Source organism: Acanthisitta chloris, unplaced genomic scaffold (assembly GCF_000695815.1).
Source record: "Acanthisitta chloris isolate BGI_N310 unplaced genomic scaffold, ASM69581v1 scaffold2034, whole genome shotgun sequence".
NCBI classification, from domain to species: Eukaryota; Metazoa; Chordata; class Aves; order Passeriformes; family Acanthisittidae; genus Acanthisitta; species Acanthisitta chloris.
The window spans coordinates 1790-19641 of NW_008670766.1; the positions used below are offsets into that span (position 1 = coordinate 1790).

The following is a 17852-nucleotide window of genomic DNA, read 5'->3' on the forward strand; positions in this document are numbered from 1 at the left end:
CTGCTGGGCATTCAATTTTATTTTAAAAGCAGAAGTACTGTTTACCATTTAAAAACAAGGACCAGAATTTTACAAAATGTCCCCAAGTCTAGACTGCCTATTTACAGATGCCCTTGTCTAACCCCTTGTTTTAACGGTGGCTGATTGCTTACTGTTCCTGGTATTTCAGGCTGGAACTGTACAAGGTCCATGAATCAATGAATGAAATCCTTGCTGTTTTAAAGCAGGTGTGCCAAAACTGTGGATACCTCTGAATATTTGAAGCAAAATCAAGAACTGGATGGCATCCTCCGAAACACTTAGCTTTGGCCCTTCTCTGCTCCTGCTGAGTAGAGCAGGATAAATAACACTATCCAAAGAAGATTGGCCAACATGAAATGGTTTTGAAAATTTCACTTCACCAGCACAATGTGGACTCTGATAACAAAAATAATGTCCAAAATTTCTGAAAATTAACCTGGAATACTAACCAAATTTTTTTCTGTAGTTTATAAAGCATCACTGTTGTCTTATTTTAGAGAGCTCCCAACCATGCTTGCTTCCAAGGTACTAACTAATAGCATTCCTACACTACATTTAGTGTACACCCATATTCAGAATGTGTGTGGTATAAGCCTTTCATTCAGAAGTGGTACAGTTCAGCATTATACAACAGAGTCTCTCAGCATACACTGAAATCACCTTGGTTTAGCAATGACCCTTAGTGGATGACAAAGTCAGCCTCTGCAGGAGGTAACCATAGTTCAGACAGGCACCCAAATCTTCTAGTAAGGAGTAGCAGTCCCAAATTCCCACTGAAGACCCCTCAGATTTTCTTAACTCTTGTGAAGATGTGATCTCTGTGCTGAAGGCAATGGGTCAAACCCTCACAGCTGTGGCATTATAGACATGTGTGAGACGAACAAGAGCTGCTAGCAGGGGAGTGGGATAGGAGGTGAACTTCCCATCCTGAATCTACAAATGATGCCTTGGAAGCCACTCTGTACTGCAGTGCTGGTCAGGAAGCAGGCTGAGAGCGGATTCAGCATGTGTCTGCTCATGTTCCCTTGTCTGCTCACTTGTTCATCATGTGCACTCCCACACAGCTTATTGCACTGACAATAGAAATCAGCTGTGCCTCTATGAGGGGCCGAGGGGGTGGCTGCACATTTGGCAGTGTGCTGAGCACATGCACATTTGCTTGTGTAGCCTATATTCTGTTTCAAGTGATGTTACCACAAAAGCAATCGCTGATCCCACTTGGCAGTGCATGTGTCATGGTATACTGCAGCAAAAAGTACAGCTTTCCTGGCTTTCCTAAGTGATTTCCCCTTGTGTTTCTCCAAACACAGCTTTAATAATTCACTGGTAAATGTCAGATAATTCATCCATATTTGTCCGTCCTATAGAATTCCTCAAGAGTTTATGGACTTCTTCAAAATACAAACATCTTTGGGTCCCCATGTTTCACACATGACAAATAGAAAAGAAGACAACAATGGGAAAATGATCTTCTGGCAATTCAAATGCCACTAGAGTCTGTGTGGCTTCCTGTGACAGTTCTGTTAATCTCTCTTTTAGTCTCTTCCTCCACCTCTTACAGGCTTCTGTCTTCAATCTCCTTTCCTTCCTTGCTAGTTCATACTGTAACTGACGATGGGTTTTCTTCTCGACTGGGTTCATTTTTGCTGTTCTTCCAGGAGAAAAATCTATTACCTGCACCGCCGATTCAAGTTCATGAATAGGTGAGTACAATTCTCGTGCCAGCCCAGTTTGTGTTCATTTAGATCCCATAACAAAAATAGTGGTTAAAATTAAGCTGGAAGGAAAAGTTTATTAGCTGTGTTGGTAGGAAGGATGAAGAGAGTGATTAGACATGAGGACATCTGAAAAAAAAAACCAACAGAAAAGCCCCATGAGTTGCATTTTCAAGGCACCTGCAATGTGAAAGAGACAACTCATTTTATCAGCATTGCCATTTTAGGACTAAGGAAGTATTTTTCAATTGATGGAGTCTTTACAGAAAAATAAGTACGTTAATGCAAACACTGTATCCCTTTCTTTTCATGTAGATCATTAGGGAGTTTCTTGGGGTTAGAGTACCACAGTTACAGCTTTATTTTCATTGCCATGCACCTTGTTTATGTGTAATAGTGATGGCATTATTTATTTATTACTTCCTTTGTGGGGATGCTTAGTACTTTGTTGGTAGATAGGAAGGCAGTGACCCAAGTTCATCTCTGGTGTAACATTATTGAGCTTGAGCAACGAATATTTCCAAAGAATCTTTGAAGTGCTTTCACTCAATTATTAAATATCTTTAAGGCTATGTTTGATGCTCACTTTATGTGTGACTTAATGCACTGAAACACTTTCAGTGCTGCAGTTTGCATTTTCTTTTTGATACCTCTCCAAAATGCCTAAAAAATATACAGGTTTGGCAAAGACCAGATCATATGTTGGCATTTAATGCCACAGTGCTGTTGGTGCAGTTTTCAAAGTGGTCTAGCATTTGATTTCCTGTGTCATGCTGAAGTAGTCAGAAATATTTCTGATATTCCCAATTTGAAACATCTGCATTTTGGAGTGAACAGCTGTATCACTTTGCAGATAATTCATTGCATTAAGATCCATGGGAAAATAAATCACATATTATCACTCTGTTGTATGAGCATGTTAAAAAGCATTTTGCATATTAAATTATGTCACAGTGTGCTGGTGACTTGACAGTACCAACATTGATCTCACATTATATTATTTGCTTATTTATATTAGTAAGCACCAAATGAGTGCTTGGTGGAGTTAAGGCCTTTCACCTCTGGCACAGAGTAATGGATGCACACAATTCTTCTAAAACTTGTTGATGCTCCCCTGCTTTCCATTCTCACCCTACAATAAATGCTATAGTGGCTGTTAACTTTGGAATTTTTCTTGAATTTAATTAAGGCTTAGCTGCTTTGACTGAAGCAATAGATAGGAAGGAGTAGGTGAAGATTCTAATATTTATATGTGGTCTATGAAATTTTGCTTCACATTCATTTTCTTATGAGTCAGGATGCAATTTGAGGTCAGTATGGGAAGAGGTATAATCTTTTCTGGTATTTAGTTCCTGAGTGATAAGAACACTTGGCTAAATTCAATTTTTATGTTCAGATCTCTAAATTGCTACTTGAGGCAGAAAATCTATAACTGAATAGTCCCAGTGGGAAAAAAGAAACATATTCAGCTTTATCTTCACTTACGTGAAACTTAGACATACAGCTTCAATAAACGTGTCTATTTCCTCTACTTCTAGTTCTGTGTAGATTACAAATACTTGAAGCCTTTGTCCATTTTTTGAGCTAAGACAAATATTATATTGACAATTGGGCAAACATTTTGTTAGAGAGGTCTTTTGTCACAAGGCAAAGCCCAGAGCAGGTCTCTCTCAACTTGTCAACCTGACTTGTATTTCCTCTCTGAAAAATTCTAGTAATCTCAAAGCTTCAAATAACAAAACTTCCCTAATATATTTTAAAGGAAAGGAGTGGTATCAGGTACCTATAAAGCACCTGTATTGTGGTTAAAAACTAAATTGATACAATATCTAGTGCTGCAATATGCATAAGGTTCTATGAAAGCTGATCCAAATAAAAATCAGGCTCCCTGGAGGTTTTCAAGACGAGACTGGATGTGACATTTAGTGCCATGGTCTAGTAACAACGGTACGGTTGGACTCGATGGTCTTTGAGGTCTCTTCCCTTCCAACCAATTCTGTGTTTGTTAGCACCAATACCACTCTTGCAGGCTTTTTCTTTTGAGAGATGCTCCTGTGGAGCACAAATCCTGCTCTGCTGACTGATGGCACTGTTGGAATGAGCTGAGGCAGTTTAAAAATTTGGACATTTTTCTTTTCCAAGGAGATAACTTGAGGCGGGGGAGGGAGTATTTTCCCTAGCAATGATTGTACTGCATGTTCTGTGCCTTGCAGAGAGGTTTAGCAACCTTCTCAGACCTGTTTGCCAGCAGGATCACTGAGTATGCCAAGTAATCTGAGTCTTGGGAATGACAAGCCACTCAAATTCTGGGTACACTCAGTGAGAAGCCAACATGAATAATGCATTGCTCTTAAGTGGGGAAAGCACTCTGTGCCTCTGTTCGTGCTTGTGTGCTGTGATAAACCTGCAGTAGGCAGTATCTCAAATGTGCACATTGACTTTCAGGATGAATGGGAAAGGATTTCAGATTGGTAAGGATGTTCAATAGCTTAGAGAATTCAAAGGATTTCAGTTAATAAACATGGAACAGGATATTTATAAAAACCTTCTTCCTGATTCCTTTTCCCTTTTCCATACCCAGACACACTAAGCCTGTTGAATATACAGTAATGCAGCTTGTGGCATTTACAGAGGAAAAAGTGGAGGCAGAAGGCAGGGATTTCCTCTGTAGAGAACTTACTTTTCCTTGGCATTCCTATCAGTGACTATACACACAAGCTCAAGGCTGTCAGGATGAATGCTGCAGCTGGAGAGTTACGATTGTTCAGGCCCTTTACAGCCCTGGGATCTGACATCTCACCTTCATTTGGCATGTACATTTGCAAACTACCTCCTCCTGTGCTCCAAATTGCTAGGTCAGCGGAAACTCTAACCATGAAGAGTTTATGATTAATTTAGTGCAAATCTTATGTTATATATAAACATATAATATATATATATATGTGTTCTTCCAAACAGTCCTGATGATAAATTTGCACGTACACACAACACCCACCCCAACCCTCCCCGCTATGCTATTCCCAAACTGAAAATACACAAATGGGACCAAAACAGGTAGAGTTGATTTGGTAACAAATTTGAAATGTACACATGTTTAAAACTGAGCATTAGCTTTCTTATCCCAGATAAAAATACCTGGTGGGAGAAGGTTGAATATTCCAGGAAATAGAATAGAAAAGAAGAAAGAAAAAAAGAAAAAAAAACCCACCCACAACAACCAAGGCAAGCAAAGAAACCCATATTTCCAGACCTTGAGTGTCATCCAGAACAGAACTTTAAGTTCAAAGGAAGTAAATTCTTGACCTTTTGTTCTATTTTTTGAAAGGTTCATCCCGTGACTGAAGTACATGCATAGTCCATAACTTGTAGTCTGTGCTTTTTATAGCCAGGGATCACTGTTTAGGGCTTGAGGTTGTTAGAAACTTCTGAGAGAGTAGGGCTCCTTGTACCAGACATAACTCATCTTTCTTAGATGTTTTTCATTATAACCTTTCAGTTTGGATTTGAATTTAGTTTAGATTGTCTTCTCCAATCAGCTCTGATTCTTCCATTCATTTCAGTGTGCATCTTTGCATGAGTGCACTTGTAGTTAAATCTGCCCTTTCTCTATCTTGATCGTGGTTTGCTTTCATCTTTTAAATGTAAGAATCTGCATAGCAGTCACCTGTTAACCTACACACCAAGTATTCTGGTTTCATGGAGGTTGTAGTACTGCAAGAAACTACAACTGAATCAAAACAACAAAGTAGCCTATTTTTTATTAGCATCAATTGCAAGGTAAGAAACTGTACAGAGAACGGTAAAGGGATGCAACTTTCTGAGGCTTAGCTGCCAAAGATCTCTGTCACAGTCTCCACTGTTCTAATGTTTAGATGTCCAAAATCTAATGTGTCGATTAAGCCTGAAATTTAAACTAACTGGAAAGGTGAGAAATAAAGGTTTAGAGAAATGCCAAATGCTTATTGAGCAAAATCAGGTTTACAGCAGCATGTACCATCAGCATTGCTTTTCTGTTGAGACAAAATCAGATGTTCCTCTGTGAATGCTAGTTATTAATAATCAAGTTCAAGATGTATAGTTTGGTCTGCCTCAAAAAACATCAAAAGACATTGCATCTTTTCTAGCTGTAAATACTAAGTGCCTGGTTTGACAGCACGTGCTCTGTAATGTAGTGCAAAAAACATTATCTCAAATGCTCACACCTTTCATGTGCTGCAGGATCGAGAAACAAATAAGCAGGTTCCAAGGATGGTTACCCAAAAAGCCAATGAAACTGGACAAGGAGACACTTCCAGATCTGGAGGAGAATGACTGCTATACTGCTCCATTCAGCCAACAAAGGATCCATCAGTGAGTATTTTACTATATCTCAATTGCAAGATGAAAACATTTCCTTCTGGATTTTCCTCAGAACTAATCTATTTCTTAGGTCATGTATGTAAGACTAGTGCCTTTGTATTAGTTCTTTGTCACAAAAAGGGAGAGAGAGAGTCCCCAGGGAGCATAAGGTCTTCCTATGTTTCTATCAATTAAAGTTACAGCTCAAAACTAAAGGAAATCAATGGAAAAGTTTCTTTTAATTCACTGGAATTTCAATTAAAGTCCTAAAGTAGTCAAATGGCTATTTTCTTTCAGGTCAGAATTGTAGTTGTTCTGTGTCACTTAAAGATGTGATTAAAACTTCTTTTGTCAGTATTTCTATGTCTTTAGCATAATCAAAATTAGTCCTACTACTACTGATGGTTGAAATGTTGACACTGCATTTCAATCCTAGTTGTGACTGTAGAACAAACAGAACTCTTAAGAAAACAGACAATGCCTTTTTGTTTGCATATCTTGTTTTACTTCTATGGAAGCAAAACTGCTTGCAAAATGCCAGTGTTTAGCTCTATCAGTGACACTTGTCCAAGCATACCAATGGCACCAGTGTTGCATCGATGTCACTGAGGATGGATGTGACTACAAGAAACCTTTATTCACTTGCAAAATGCAGAGCAGGAAAAGCTCCACATGATTTTCAGAGCTCATGTTGAATTTAAGTGGTGTCAGATTTTGGAGAAAGATGGTGTCTCACAGATAGTTACAGTGTTTGTGATATGGGAAACAATCGTTGACTGAACAAAATCACAAATAGGCAGCACTGATGAGGATACTTACAGAAGACACAGAATGAATTACAGGTAGCTCAAAGTCAAAATTTTGAAATATGTGGGTTTAGAAGCCAAGTTGATGTAATGCTCTGAAGTGCCTTACTTTGAATAAAAAATGTTTCAGCTATTGGATTTATTAGCTGCAATCAGAGTGAATAAAATAAATTTCGTCTGCCATAAGTAGTGTCTTTCCAAATACAGCTGAAAAACAACAGCAGGTGCAAAAAAAAGTAGAAATCTCCTTGATACTTGACCAAACAGATGGGTCAGTTATTGTGCTCCACAAGAGGAAAAGTAGGCACAAATTAGTTTGAAAATATATCAGTGATAATAAAAAATTAATAAATGGGGATGTCAATGTTAATATTTTTATTGACAGTAATACTAATTTTTAACTTCCTTAAAAATACTGCGCATAAGAAAAGCTTTGGTGTATTGGCTCTTTTGTGTCTGAAAGGCAAATTTGCATATATGATCCAGAACAATTTTTCCTACTTCTGCCTTGCTCATATTTGCATTAGTGAGCCAGCAGGAGGGGTTTATTAAAGACTGTGTAAGATTCATTAACACTCCTGCTGTTAATTGGCACTTCTTTTACATCATTGCAGACTTGGAAGCTCTACTCCCCAGCAGGCCTGACATCATCTGTTTCAGTTTCTGTGTAGCCTTCCTTTCTTTTTGTGTGGGGAGTGACAAAATGTTGGCCAAGCTGCCTTTCTTCTCCCAGAAGATGCTGGCTCTGATAGCAGTTGTGTTCCAAGCATGCTGCAGCTTGTTGACTGTGTCTGCCTTGATTAGCTTCACCAGAATTTTGGAATACAATGACTTGTTCAATATTCATCTAGTGAGTTGCATGCAGGAGTTTTAATTTTAACCCAGAGACCCACAATAGTGTTTTAGGAATGTGAAGATAAACAGTACCAAAATCTTTGCTCTGCAGAAATGAAGACTTGACATCTACAGTAACATTATGATACTTTAGCTTGCATTTTGTCAGTGCTAAGAAAAGTCCATACATTTTCTTATTTGGGGCAGTTAAGTTTTTGCTAGAGTGCTTTCACCTTACAATATTGCCACTGCAATTCAGTTATAATGAAGGCTGCATAGTTGTCATGGGCAGTTACTTGTGGAGTTCAGAGTCTCCAACAAATCCATCATCCTGTAGGCCAGAATACTAAGTCTCTTTCCTACTCATGGGCCTTTAGATGTGACTCTGCATCCTCTTCCATCACACAATTGTGCCAAAACTGAGTCAGACAGAACCAGCACAGGACAAGGAGGGTCCCAGTACCGCATCAATGCTCAGCTGGCTGATCTCAGTGTTGTTCAAGACTTTTCATTGAACATACACCCATTTTTTGAGCAAGGAAAGTGTTTGTAACAAATTGAGCTCTTGAAGTCCTCTGAGAGTGGAGAATAAACACAAGGCTTTCAGTACCTTTGCACTGCATGAAGGTGGTAGCTGAAAAATGTCACTAGTGTCTGCTTTTTCTGAAATCTTATGAAGAGATTTTGAGTTTCAAGTTTATAGTAAACCCCATTTCTTGCAAATATGGAATTCTGAGAGGAAGAGATGAGTGGGAAGTAGATTCAACTGTTCTTTAAGAAATACCCACAGGAGCCTAAAACATATAATCAGTCTTTTAATTGCACTAATGAGGATTTTTCTGGCTCTTGTACAAGTATTTCTGGAGAGCAAGATATGTATTTTTGCCAGTTGAAAATATCTAAGATTTCAGTGTTGACATAAATCTGTGTTTATCCAAGACATGTTAAACAATTGCTTCATGACCATGAAGTAGATCATTCACAATAACAACCATCTTGGAAGTATAAATCTTCATATACCGAGTTTTCAGATAAGATCTCCATGTCCTCACAGTAGATTTTACCACATACCATAGCCAGAGATTTCTGAATTCTTCCTTTTTTTCCCCTGGTTTTATGTGCTTTTCATTTTCTAAAATATTATTCCTTAAATATTCATATAAGCTTGTTCATGTTTGATGTTTGTCCAATTACTGTAATATTGTATTTTAGGTCTAGAACTCCTTATTTCTTCCTTTATTCATAGCTTCAGATGTTTTTCACCTCATCAAAGAACAGGAAGTTTATCTTTTGTGTTCTAGCCACAGTTTATACATCCAGGTCTCCAGTCTGATACAGATGATGTTTATAGCATGGTCTGAGTACAGACTTCATTTATGACAGTTGCTTTTAAAAGCATGGAAAGACAGATGACTGGCAATACTTACAATTTGGAGTCTAGGCAGGAAAACAGGAATAAAACCAGCAAGGGCTGATCAGACCTTTTTTGAATTGCATGTGCAATTTTAGCAGGTCATGTTGATGGTGTCTTTTTCTCTTTCTTGCATTTTTTTCCCCCATTCACATGGGGAAAGACCAGATGTGGGGAAAGGTTAGATTTCAGAAAAATATTAAGTTGTTTTTAAGCAGCACAGCTAGCCATCTGCCCTCCCTCCAAGACTGGCAAAGAAAATGCAAGAATGTCATTTGTGAGATGTGCCTGTAACTTTTGCAGTGTGGCTTCAGGTTTCCTTTGAAGGGATCATGGCATACCTTGTAGGCTACATAGCGAAACTATCAGCACAAGAGAAGACCAAAATTCATCTTAATTCCAAAGTAACAGGAAATATCTCTCTGAAGAATGAATTGAGGAAAACAAAATTCTATTTTTTTAAGATAGAATTCTGAGTAGTATCTTTTTCCTGCAGTCACAGCTTCGAAAAGACTTTACGTATACCAAAGTATTTCTTCTGAAAATTATTAGTTAAAAGAATGCACAATATGTGGGAAATGTTTTCCATCAGACATAATTAGGTGGTTTTTTACTACATCTTGGTTATTTTATGTAGTGAGCTGCTAGTCAGTTGGGAATACTAATAGTAGCAATTAACTGCAATTACTTAGATCGCTCTACACTAGCTAGGAAAATACTTTTAATTGCTGTTTAGATTTTTAACTTTATGTCAGGAGCTGTTTTCCCCTTTGTTTTTTCTTCCAAAGGTGATGACTTTTCTGGTTAAATATTAATCTAATATATAATGGAATAAACCACTTAAAAGAAATATTTATTACTTAGCAAAAATCAGGTTCAAAATTTGCATAGTTAGGAGGACTAGGATAGTATTGGGATTAATTAAACAAAAATGACCCTGCAACCAGATATTAATGGAGTGATTCTCATTTGTGCTATGTCCCCTTGTGGTACATGCAAAACTCATCCTGTATCTTTGTCAGATTTCCAAGATATGTGTCTCTCAGAGTGGAGTTAACTTCTTAAGCTTTCTCTGATGTTCAAATTGATCCTAACAAATCCCATCTCTAGCAAGATAATCTGTGCCCATGTCCCCTTGAGCTGCTTCACCCCAAAATCATGAGTGGATCAGGGAGCTGCTGCAGCTGGAGACAAGGCACTGGGCTGCACAGACACTTACTTGTTTTGAACCAGGATAGTCAGTCTTGTGTTTAAATGCATCTGCAGTATAATCACTATACATTTGTGAATGGCTTTTTATAAATGGGGAATCACAGTTCTGTAAATCCTGCTCTAAAACTGCTCTTAGTGCTACCAAACTTGGACTTGCCTTGTAGTGTTGGGGTTTTTTTTAATTCTCTCTGACCCTGGAAGTTTTAATTGTCTGGCAAATGGAATGAAACAGGGCATCCCTGAAAAACACATAAAGCTCATTCTGCCTCAGGGGAATATTTCTGAGGGAACCAATTTAAATTGAGAAGTGGTCTGGGAGGAAGGCTGATCTGGGAGGAAGGGCAGAGGAAGGTGGAAGAGAGATTCAGAACTTTCATGACTCTCTGTTTTACTTTAGCAGTTTTGAGGCTATGATGTGCCAAACTGGAAACAGCCAGCCAGTAAGATTCTTCATCCCAAAATGATCCTGTTTTTGGTATATGGTATGAAAAATCCCTTATAACCATTAATAAACATCTCATTTTAGACAAACCAAAAAGTCAGCTGCAGCCTTAAAAGTCAAGCAAAATGAAAATAAAGATCGAGTGCTGATAATACACCCATTTTCAAACAAATTAAGTACAGAAATATGCAGTAATACTCTCACTCTAATGCTTCAGGCTTATCTTGTGCTGCTACTACAGCTGATGATTTACTTTCTCTGATGTTAAATGAGCTAAAAACCTGTTATTGCCTCAGCCAACAACAGGGAGATACCTTCAGTGATTTACCTGGGAGTACAAAGGGTTGGGCATTTTTCCTGTGCTAAAGAATACACTACTCAGTGATTACTGCTTTGGACAACATCTGTGCTTTTAGTTACACTGCTTCCAGCAGCAGGCATTTGCTTGGAACATATCCTTTTGTATGGTGAGTGTCAAACATCAAACGTTTCAATGTCTGTGGATCCCATGGAGCAAAGATAGACATTGATATGTGCCTGCACACATCCTCACTTTGTAGCTTTGTAGCCAAACCATGGGGTGTTCAGCTTTCAGCTTGTATATCTTACCAGTACAGAAGAAAATAACATTTTCTTCCCTTTTGCTTCTCCAAAACAAATTGAAAAGTAAGCCCACATTTTTTTCAAACAGGTTTTCAAAGAGTCAAGAGCTAAATTTACCCTTAAAGGGTTTGTACAGCCTGCAAAAATACCAAAAAGAATGCATGAACATGAATTCATTGCCAGTTTAATTCTTGGTTGAATTAATCTGAGGACTTTGCTTAGACAACAGTTAGCTTTGTTGTGCTTTGTTATGAGTGGAAAGATAGTTTGAAATTTCCAGTTCAGGGTCTAATTAAGAAGGCTACAAATATAGTTTCAAAGCAATTAACCTTCACTGACTCTTCATGTCTCTTACAGTGTGAATGTAAGAGCAATATTTCCACAGTGACATTTTTTAAAGGGACTTTAATTAAGGATCAGCTCTGAAACCTTTCCTGCCAGAAGTACTCTCATTATCTTCATTGGGATTTTCCTTTTGAGTAAGGACAGCTCACACAGATAAGAGTTACAGGACCAGACTAATGATTATAGCTATTGTGGAACAAATCACTGGCTTTAGGTACCTATACATTAACTTCACAGGTAATAAAAATAATAGTTTATTAATCCTTACTCATTTTTTATCTTACAAATGAGGTGACAAAGTGATCAAAAGCTTCAATAAAGCTTCTCATATCTGAAGCCTAAACCCTTACCGAGCCTGAAAACACGCAGTATTGCTCTTATGAATATTCAAATCCTTGTGCATATTGAAAATCTAACAGGGGCAGCAGAAACTGAACAGCTGAGGAAACTGTTCCATCTAAAAGCAACAAGGGTTAACAAAATCACTAGAAAGCCTCTGCCTTATGCAGTTTATAGCTCAGTAATGTCTGTTAAATGTATATATGCACCTAGTTTGAAAACGCTGTCAGCTTTGGCCCTTGTGAACTTAAATTTGAAGTGTGAAATTCTTCATAGACTGAGAAAGTCTTTCTCCTCTGAATTCTTCATTGGATGCTGTAGACCATGAAATAGCCTTGATGGCTATTCTGTGACTATGGATATGTCCCTCACATTCAGAAATAAGATAACCTGGAGCACAAAGATTTTTTAGGAAGAAATGCCCATAAAACATGGGAGGAAAGGGTGTTGGTTGACAGGGGTAAGTCCTACACTGAGCTGCCTGATTCTCACCTGGCAAGAACTCCTGTGATTTTTGAGGCAAATTTAAATCTCCCTGATTTATGTCAACCTCTTACTGGGATGTTGTAATACGGAGTTACAACCACCTGAGATATTCTCAAAACTTTCAATGCCTTCCAGTCATGTCTGCCTACTTTTGTTTCCACTGCCAGAGGTCCCTGCTCCCTTGGTTATGGTGACATTGCTCTTTCTGGGGCTACTCTACAGGCAATTTCACAGCAAATACCTGAGTATTTCAGTTAAGCAAACGAAAAAAATCCTACAATTTTTATATTCAAAAATATGTGAGGATTATTTTTAACCTTTACCACATATAATTCTATCCCAAAATAATGATATTGTTAGAGATAGTCAGGACATCCAGTGGATTCATTTTGGCACACCTTTTTTACCTTCTCTTCTTCACCCATATCTTCATGAGAAGTACTGTAGTCATACATAAAAAATATAGAAAGCTATATATTTTGTAGTTTTCAGTGGATTATCTAAAAGTGATGCTTATCATAATATATATTCAAATGTCTTTGATCTTTCTCCAGACTTCTCCTTGTAAATCTTTGTTAGAGAATGAATACTGTTACTGAGAGCATTTCATCTGGGGAATTATCTCACTTAATCCAGTGTCTTGTGCTTTTGTAGACTTTCAGTGTGCTATAGGAAGTAATGGAACTCAATATCTGCTTTAAACATGCTTCTATATATTGCTGTGCTGCCTTTTGTTTTTATTTTCATGTAGTTTCATCATCCACAACAAAGATACTTTCTTCAATAATGCTACAAGAAGTAGAATTGTACACCATATCTTACAAAGAGTGAAATATGAAGAAGGGAAAAACAAAATTGGTAAGTACTGAGCAGCATGCTTTTAAACGTGGGCTTAAAAAAGTGAGGAGTCTGGGCTCATAACACACTCTTTTTCTTCCCTTTTAATCTCCTCAGTTTTGAGCTGTTTACATCTCACCCACTGCTGTTGTAGGGGCATTGCCTGGAAGATGTGATCATCCCCCTGTAGTATCAAACAGCTTTCACAGGCACATGTCATCACATGGGATTTATCACCTCTGCATAGGAAAGGCTGATTTAAACAAGAAATCTTAACAGATTATGGACAGTGGAAAAGCAGATAGACTTATGCAGAAAAACTTTTACTGCTTCATAAAACTGTATGTGGAAGGATGACAATATTTGTGCTGCTGTACATCCCAGTCTGTAGGATCTCTCCCTGTATACCTGTCCATCCTGAAGAGTGATGGAAGGTTCTTTATCTCTGTATTTGCTGTAAAAGAGAGTTCACCATTGATGTCCTCAGTGCAAAGAATGCCATGCATAGCTGTGGCATGACTTTCAAATAGTGAGTGGAGTGGAGGTCCAGGAGAGCAGGCAGTGACAGAGGGGCAGAATACAGAAGAGTGGCCACCTTCTGTCTGGATACAGAGCACATACTGCTTGAGTAGCACATAGCAACTGTGGCATCATAAATGGAGAGGCAGTCCCCATAAAACTCTGCAGCCTATTTCATTTGCCTTCTGTTTAAACCTTAACTTTCCTCAAGAGAAAGAGAAATATCCCAGAACTTTACTTTTTTCTATCTCAGCTCCTGGGATGAGGGCAGCAATAGCTCTAAGCAGAGCAGCCATTGCATCTGACACACTCTTGCAGTCCCTGCCTACCTCCAGATCAGTCTCCCTCACTCATCAACTTGTGTCATACCTACAGTGGACACAGTCTTGCACTGATCACTGGGCAGAGCAAAGCCCAGATCAACCATACAAATTTTACTTTTCTGCCAGAGACTTTGGAAGAAAGCATGTTCTGCCAAGCAGATAGTGGTGCTACCACTGGAAGTGCAATTTATTTTGAATTAAGAATTCCCACTTCTGTGTTCTGTAAATTCCCTGTTAATTAGGATTGGAATCAGGACTCTATGCCTCTTGGTCAATGGGCTTCAAATGCCTTCAGGCTGCTAGTGTTGGTATTTTGTTTTGCATTGTCTGGTGACAGTTCAATCCTATTTTTGTGACTTTCCAAGTGAAAAGTGTCCACATCTCAGCAAACATGATTATTTCTCTTCAGGCTCTCATTAAAGAGGGATAAGACCTGAGTGAGTGGGGTGTGTGCTAACTTTTTTGTACCACATAAGAATCTTTTTTGTTGAGGTTCCTGTATATTTCTGGTCTTGTACTGCTGCAGCCTGTCTTGTTCCTGTTCTGTTTGTTCAGCAACTTTCGTAAGATATAAACTGAACATATTTTAAAAAGTAGTTATCATATGGAAACTAAAAGCTTCAGTTGCTTTAGTGGCCTGCAGTTCAAAACTGTAAAGATCTTCCCTGAAGTTTTTACCTTCCAAAATATGCAGCCTTTCATTTAAATAGCTTTCTTAGGCCATATTTTATGAGGTCAAACTTCAATCCAATCAGTGAGGTCTCCAGTTTCACTGAAGCTACACTAAAGGTGGACTTGGCAAATGAATCTTTAAACCTCTAGCATAATAAATTATAGATTCTGATTAATATTTGAACAAGTCTTTGCTCAAATTATATTTTATTATCAAAATCTATACAAGATTAATTTTTTTGCATGTATCTTGTACTGTCAATGGACTTCAACCTTAATTTAGCCAGTTTATTATGAAAATGTGTTTTGCTTTTTACTTAGCAGTTTTTCTGCTCCTGTTGGTAAATAATTGAATACTTTTGATTTTTAGGTTTGAATCGATTGCTCAGTAACGGATCCTATGAAGCTGCATTTCCTCTTCATGAGGTATTTTTCTCAGGATTTTGTGGTTTCTTTGAACAGACATTTCCCACAAAATGAATTCTTAATTGTGTAATAATCAATTCTCAATCTTATTAATGTTATTACTCTTACATTCTGTGTCTGCCTCTGACATCCCTCCCATCTAGCAATGCTTTTTCCCAGGGAAAAAAGAAAATGGGGTTTTTTCCTTGCAAAAAGTGATGAGTAAGGAGGGCTGTTCTGGACTTATTATGTAAAAAGTATTTGAGTTGGATAAATCAGTGTGTTTTCAGAGGGGAAAAAATCATGCTCTAGGATTTTTTATTTTATTTGAGATTCTACAGTTTATAGCCTTGGACTTGAATACCTATTATAAATTTCTTAGGAAGAATAATCCCAAATCTTAGCTAAGTCAGATGAAATTGAGTGGTTTATGTCATGCTTATCTTTTGGCGCACAAACATGGAGTTTGCATAAAATGTGTTATCCATACGGCTAGTAAGACAGATTCCTTAAGTGTTTTTTTTTTGCTGCTGTTGTTCATTAATGTCCAGATTTGTATTTTAGGGAGGTTACAGAAGCAAGAATTCAATAAAAACCCATGGGGCAGAAAACCACAGACACCTGCTCTATGAGTGCTGGGCTTCCTGGGGAGTGTGGTATAAATACCAACCACTGGATCTTGTCAGGTAAGATTTACCTGCTTTTAGTATGTCATGTTATACGTGCTTTGGGCATATGTTATCTTGCTTCTGACAAAATCATGAAAAGCTCAGTTAATTCATGTGGTTTTTAAAAATTGATCCTGAGGTCATGGGAATCCATTTTGTTCATAGTGCCACTACATTAAAATAAATATCTATAGAGGGGGTTGTGGGAAAGCCCAGATTAAATCAAGTTTCTTTCTAGGGTTTTCTGACACCATAACTTCTAATGAAGTGTTTGAAGAATATTTAGGAGAGAAAAGAAAAAGGAATAGAGAAATCCATGGAGGCTGAATATACTTGGCTACATGTCTGTTACTGCAGGAGTTCTTCTTCCTCAGAGCATGGCTTTGGTGAAAAACAGGCCCTCGTTGACTAGATCTTCTTTTTCCAAAAAAGCAGCCACAGAATGAGTCCTGGATGAAGTTTCATGACGCTTACAAATAGCACAGAGCAGAGCTTAATAGTCACTGAGTGTACTGCTGCGATAGATGGGTGAAAGTCTCCTCTGTACCACAGCCCTTCAACTCAGAGCAGCTACTTCGTCACTGTCTGTATTTGTATTCATCTTGGAAGTAGCCTGCAAAGAAAAAGCCACTGGGAAATCTGAAATGGGATTCCAAATTCTTACAGTCCTTTTAAATAATTTTTTCAAATAGGCTTCCATGCACTAATAGAGGATTACATATTTTTTATGCATAGAGAGAGAATCAGGGCCTTTACTGGTCATAGTTGTCAGAAATATTAATGAGCTTTTTCTACTTGAAGAGAGGAGTATGGAGCTACAAGGACCTATTAATAAAGACTTTATTAATACTGGGACCACTGAAGATATTGATACATTGGCCATTGGGAAGGGTCATCCAGAGCATGCAATTAATTGGTCCAGCAAATTAATTTCCCCTTTCAGAAGTCCTGTAACTGATAGAAACCTTTGCTTTTATTTATTCTCAAAATTGTTTCCAGATGAAAGATTTGTAGAGGGTAGCCCTGGAGACAGACAGTGTTATTGATTAAGGCCATATAAAACCTATCCATTTCATAAAACAAACGTATTCAATTTCCAAGTTCACAGAGAAAGACAATAAAAAGTTTGAGCGAGTCACATAATTTTTAATGCTTTGCAAAGTAAAGTAATGTATTATACCTCATAATTTAATCCTGTAAGCTTCTTATTTCTTTTTTAATACACCAGATAGACAAATGGAATTTTTGTGAACTTACACAATGGAAATTGCTGATTTATGGAGGAGCCAACTGTTATAATGAAGGGGGTTTTTGCTTTTAATCTCACAATATACAACAATATATTAATATCACGGTATAAATTACTTATCTCTATAGTGGTTTTTTTATCATTTGTCCATGATGGTCAAGGCTACTGTTCTTCATCAACATTTCTTTTTTGTGAAAGTGCTGTTGAGGCAATATCTGGGGTTTGGTTTAATTTGACGATCAGGCATCTGAAAGATTTTTGTAAGTATGAGCATAAGTGGTAACAAAATGAGATTTTCCAAATCTATTCTACAGAAAAAAAAAAAGGGCAATCAAAATAGCAGACCCTCTAGATGAGGTCATGAGTGTTCTGTGTTGTTCAGAGTAGGTGCTTACTGAAAGAGGAGGGAGCAGGGGGATTTATGAAGTTCCCTGAACACTGACAGCAGCCTGAGTCTTGGAAGCCATCAAGCTCAGCAGGGTTCAAAACCGCAACCCCAGCCCAACCTGCCATTTGCTGCCTGGAGTGCATCCATAGCTGTGAGGAATTCACTGAAGGAAGGGTGACAGGAAAGTGGAGGGAATGCCTTTTTCTTCTCACTTCACAGATGCTGGATTACTCGCATTT

At 37.9% G+C, this 17852-nt stretch overlaps 1 protein-coding gene across 1 annotated transcript in view; it reads left to right on the forward strand.

Annotated features, from left to right (window-relative positions):
* The window catches only part of ANO4 (anoctamin 4), a gene marked incomplete at both ends in the record, with an annotated part of 49490 nt that overhangs the window by 1463 nt on the left and 30175 nt on the right, over window positions 1–17852 (forward strand). Inside the window, 5 exons of the mRNA XM_009073777.1 lie at window positions 1680–1724; window positions 5955–6086; window positions 13304–13410; window positions 15274–15329; window positions 15873–15994. Coding sequence (XP_009072025.1) covers window positions 1680–1724; window positions 5955–6086; window positions 13304–13410; window positions 15274–15329; window positions 15873–15994 — 462 coding nt within the window. The remainder of the gene's footprint in view (window positions 1–1679; window positions 1725–5954; window positions 6087–13303; window positions 13411–15273; window positions 15330–15872; window positions 15995–17852) is intronic.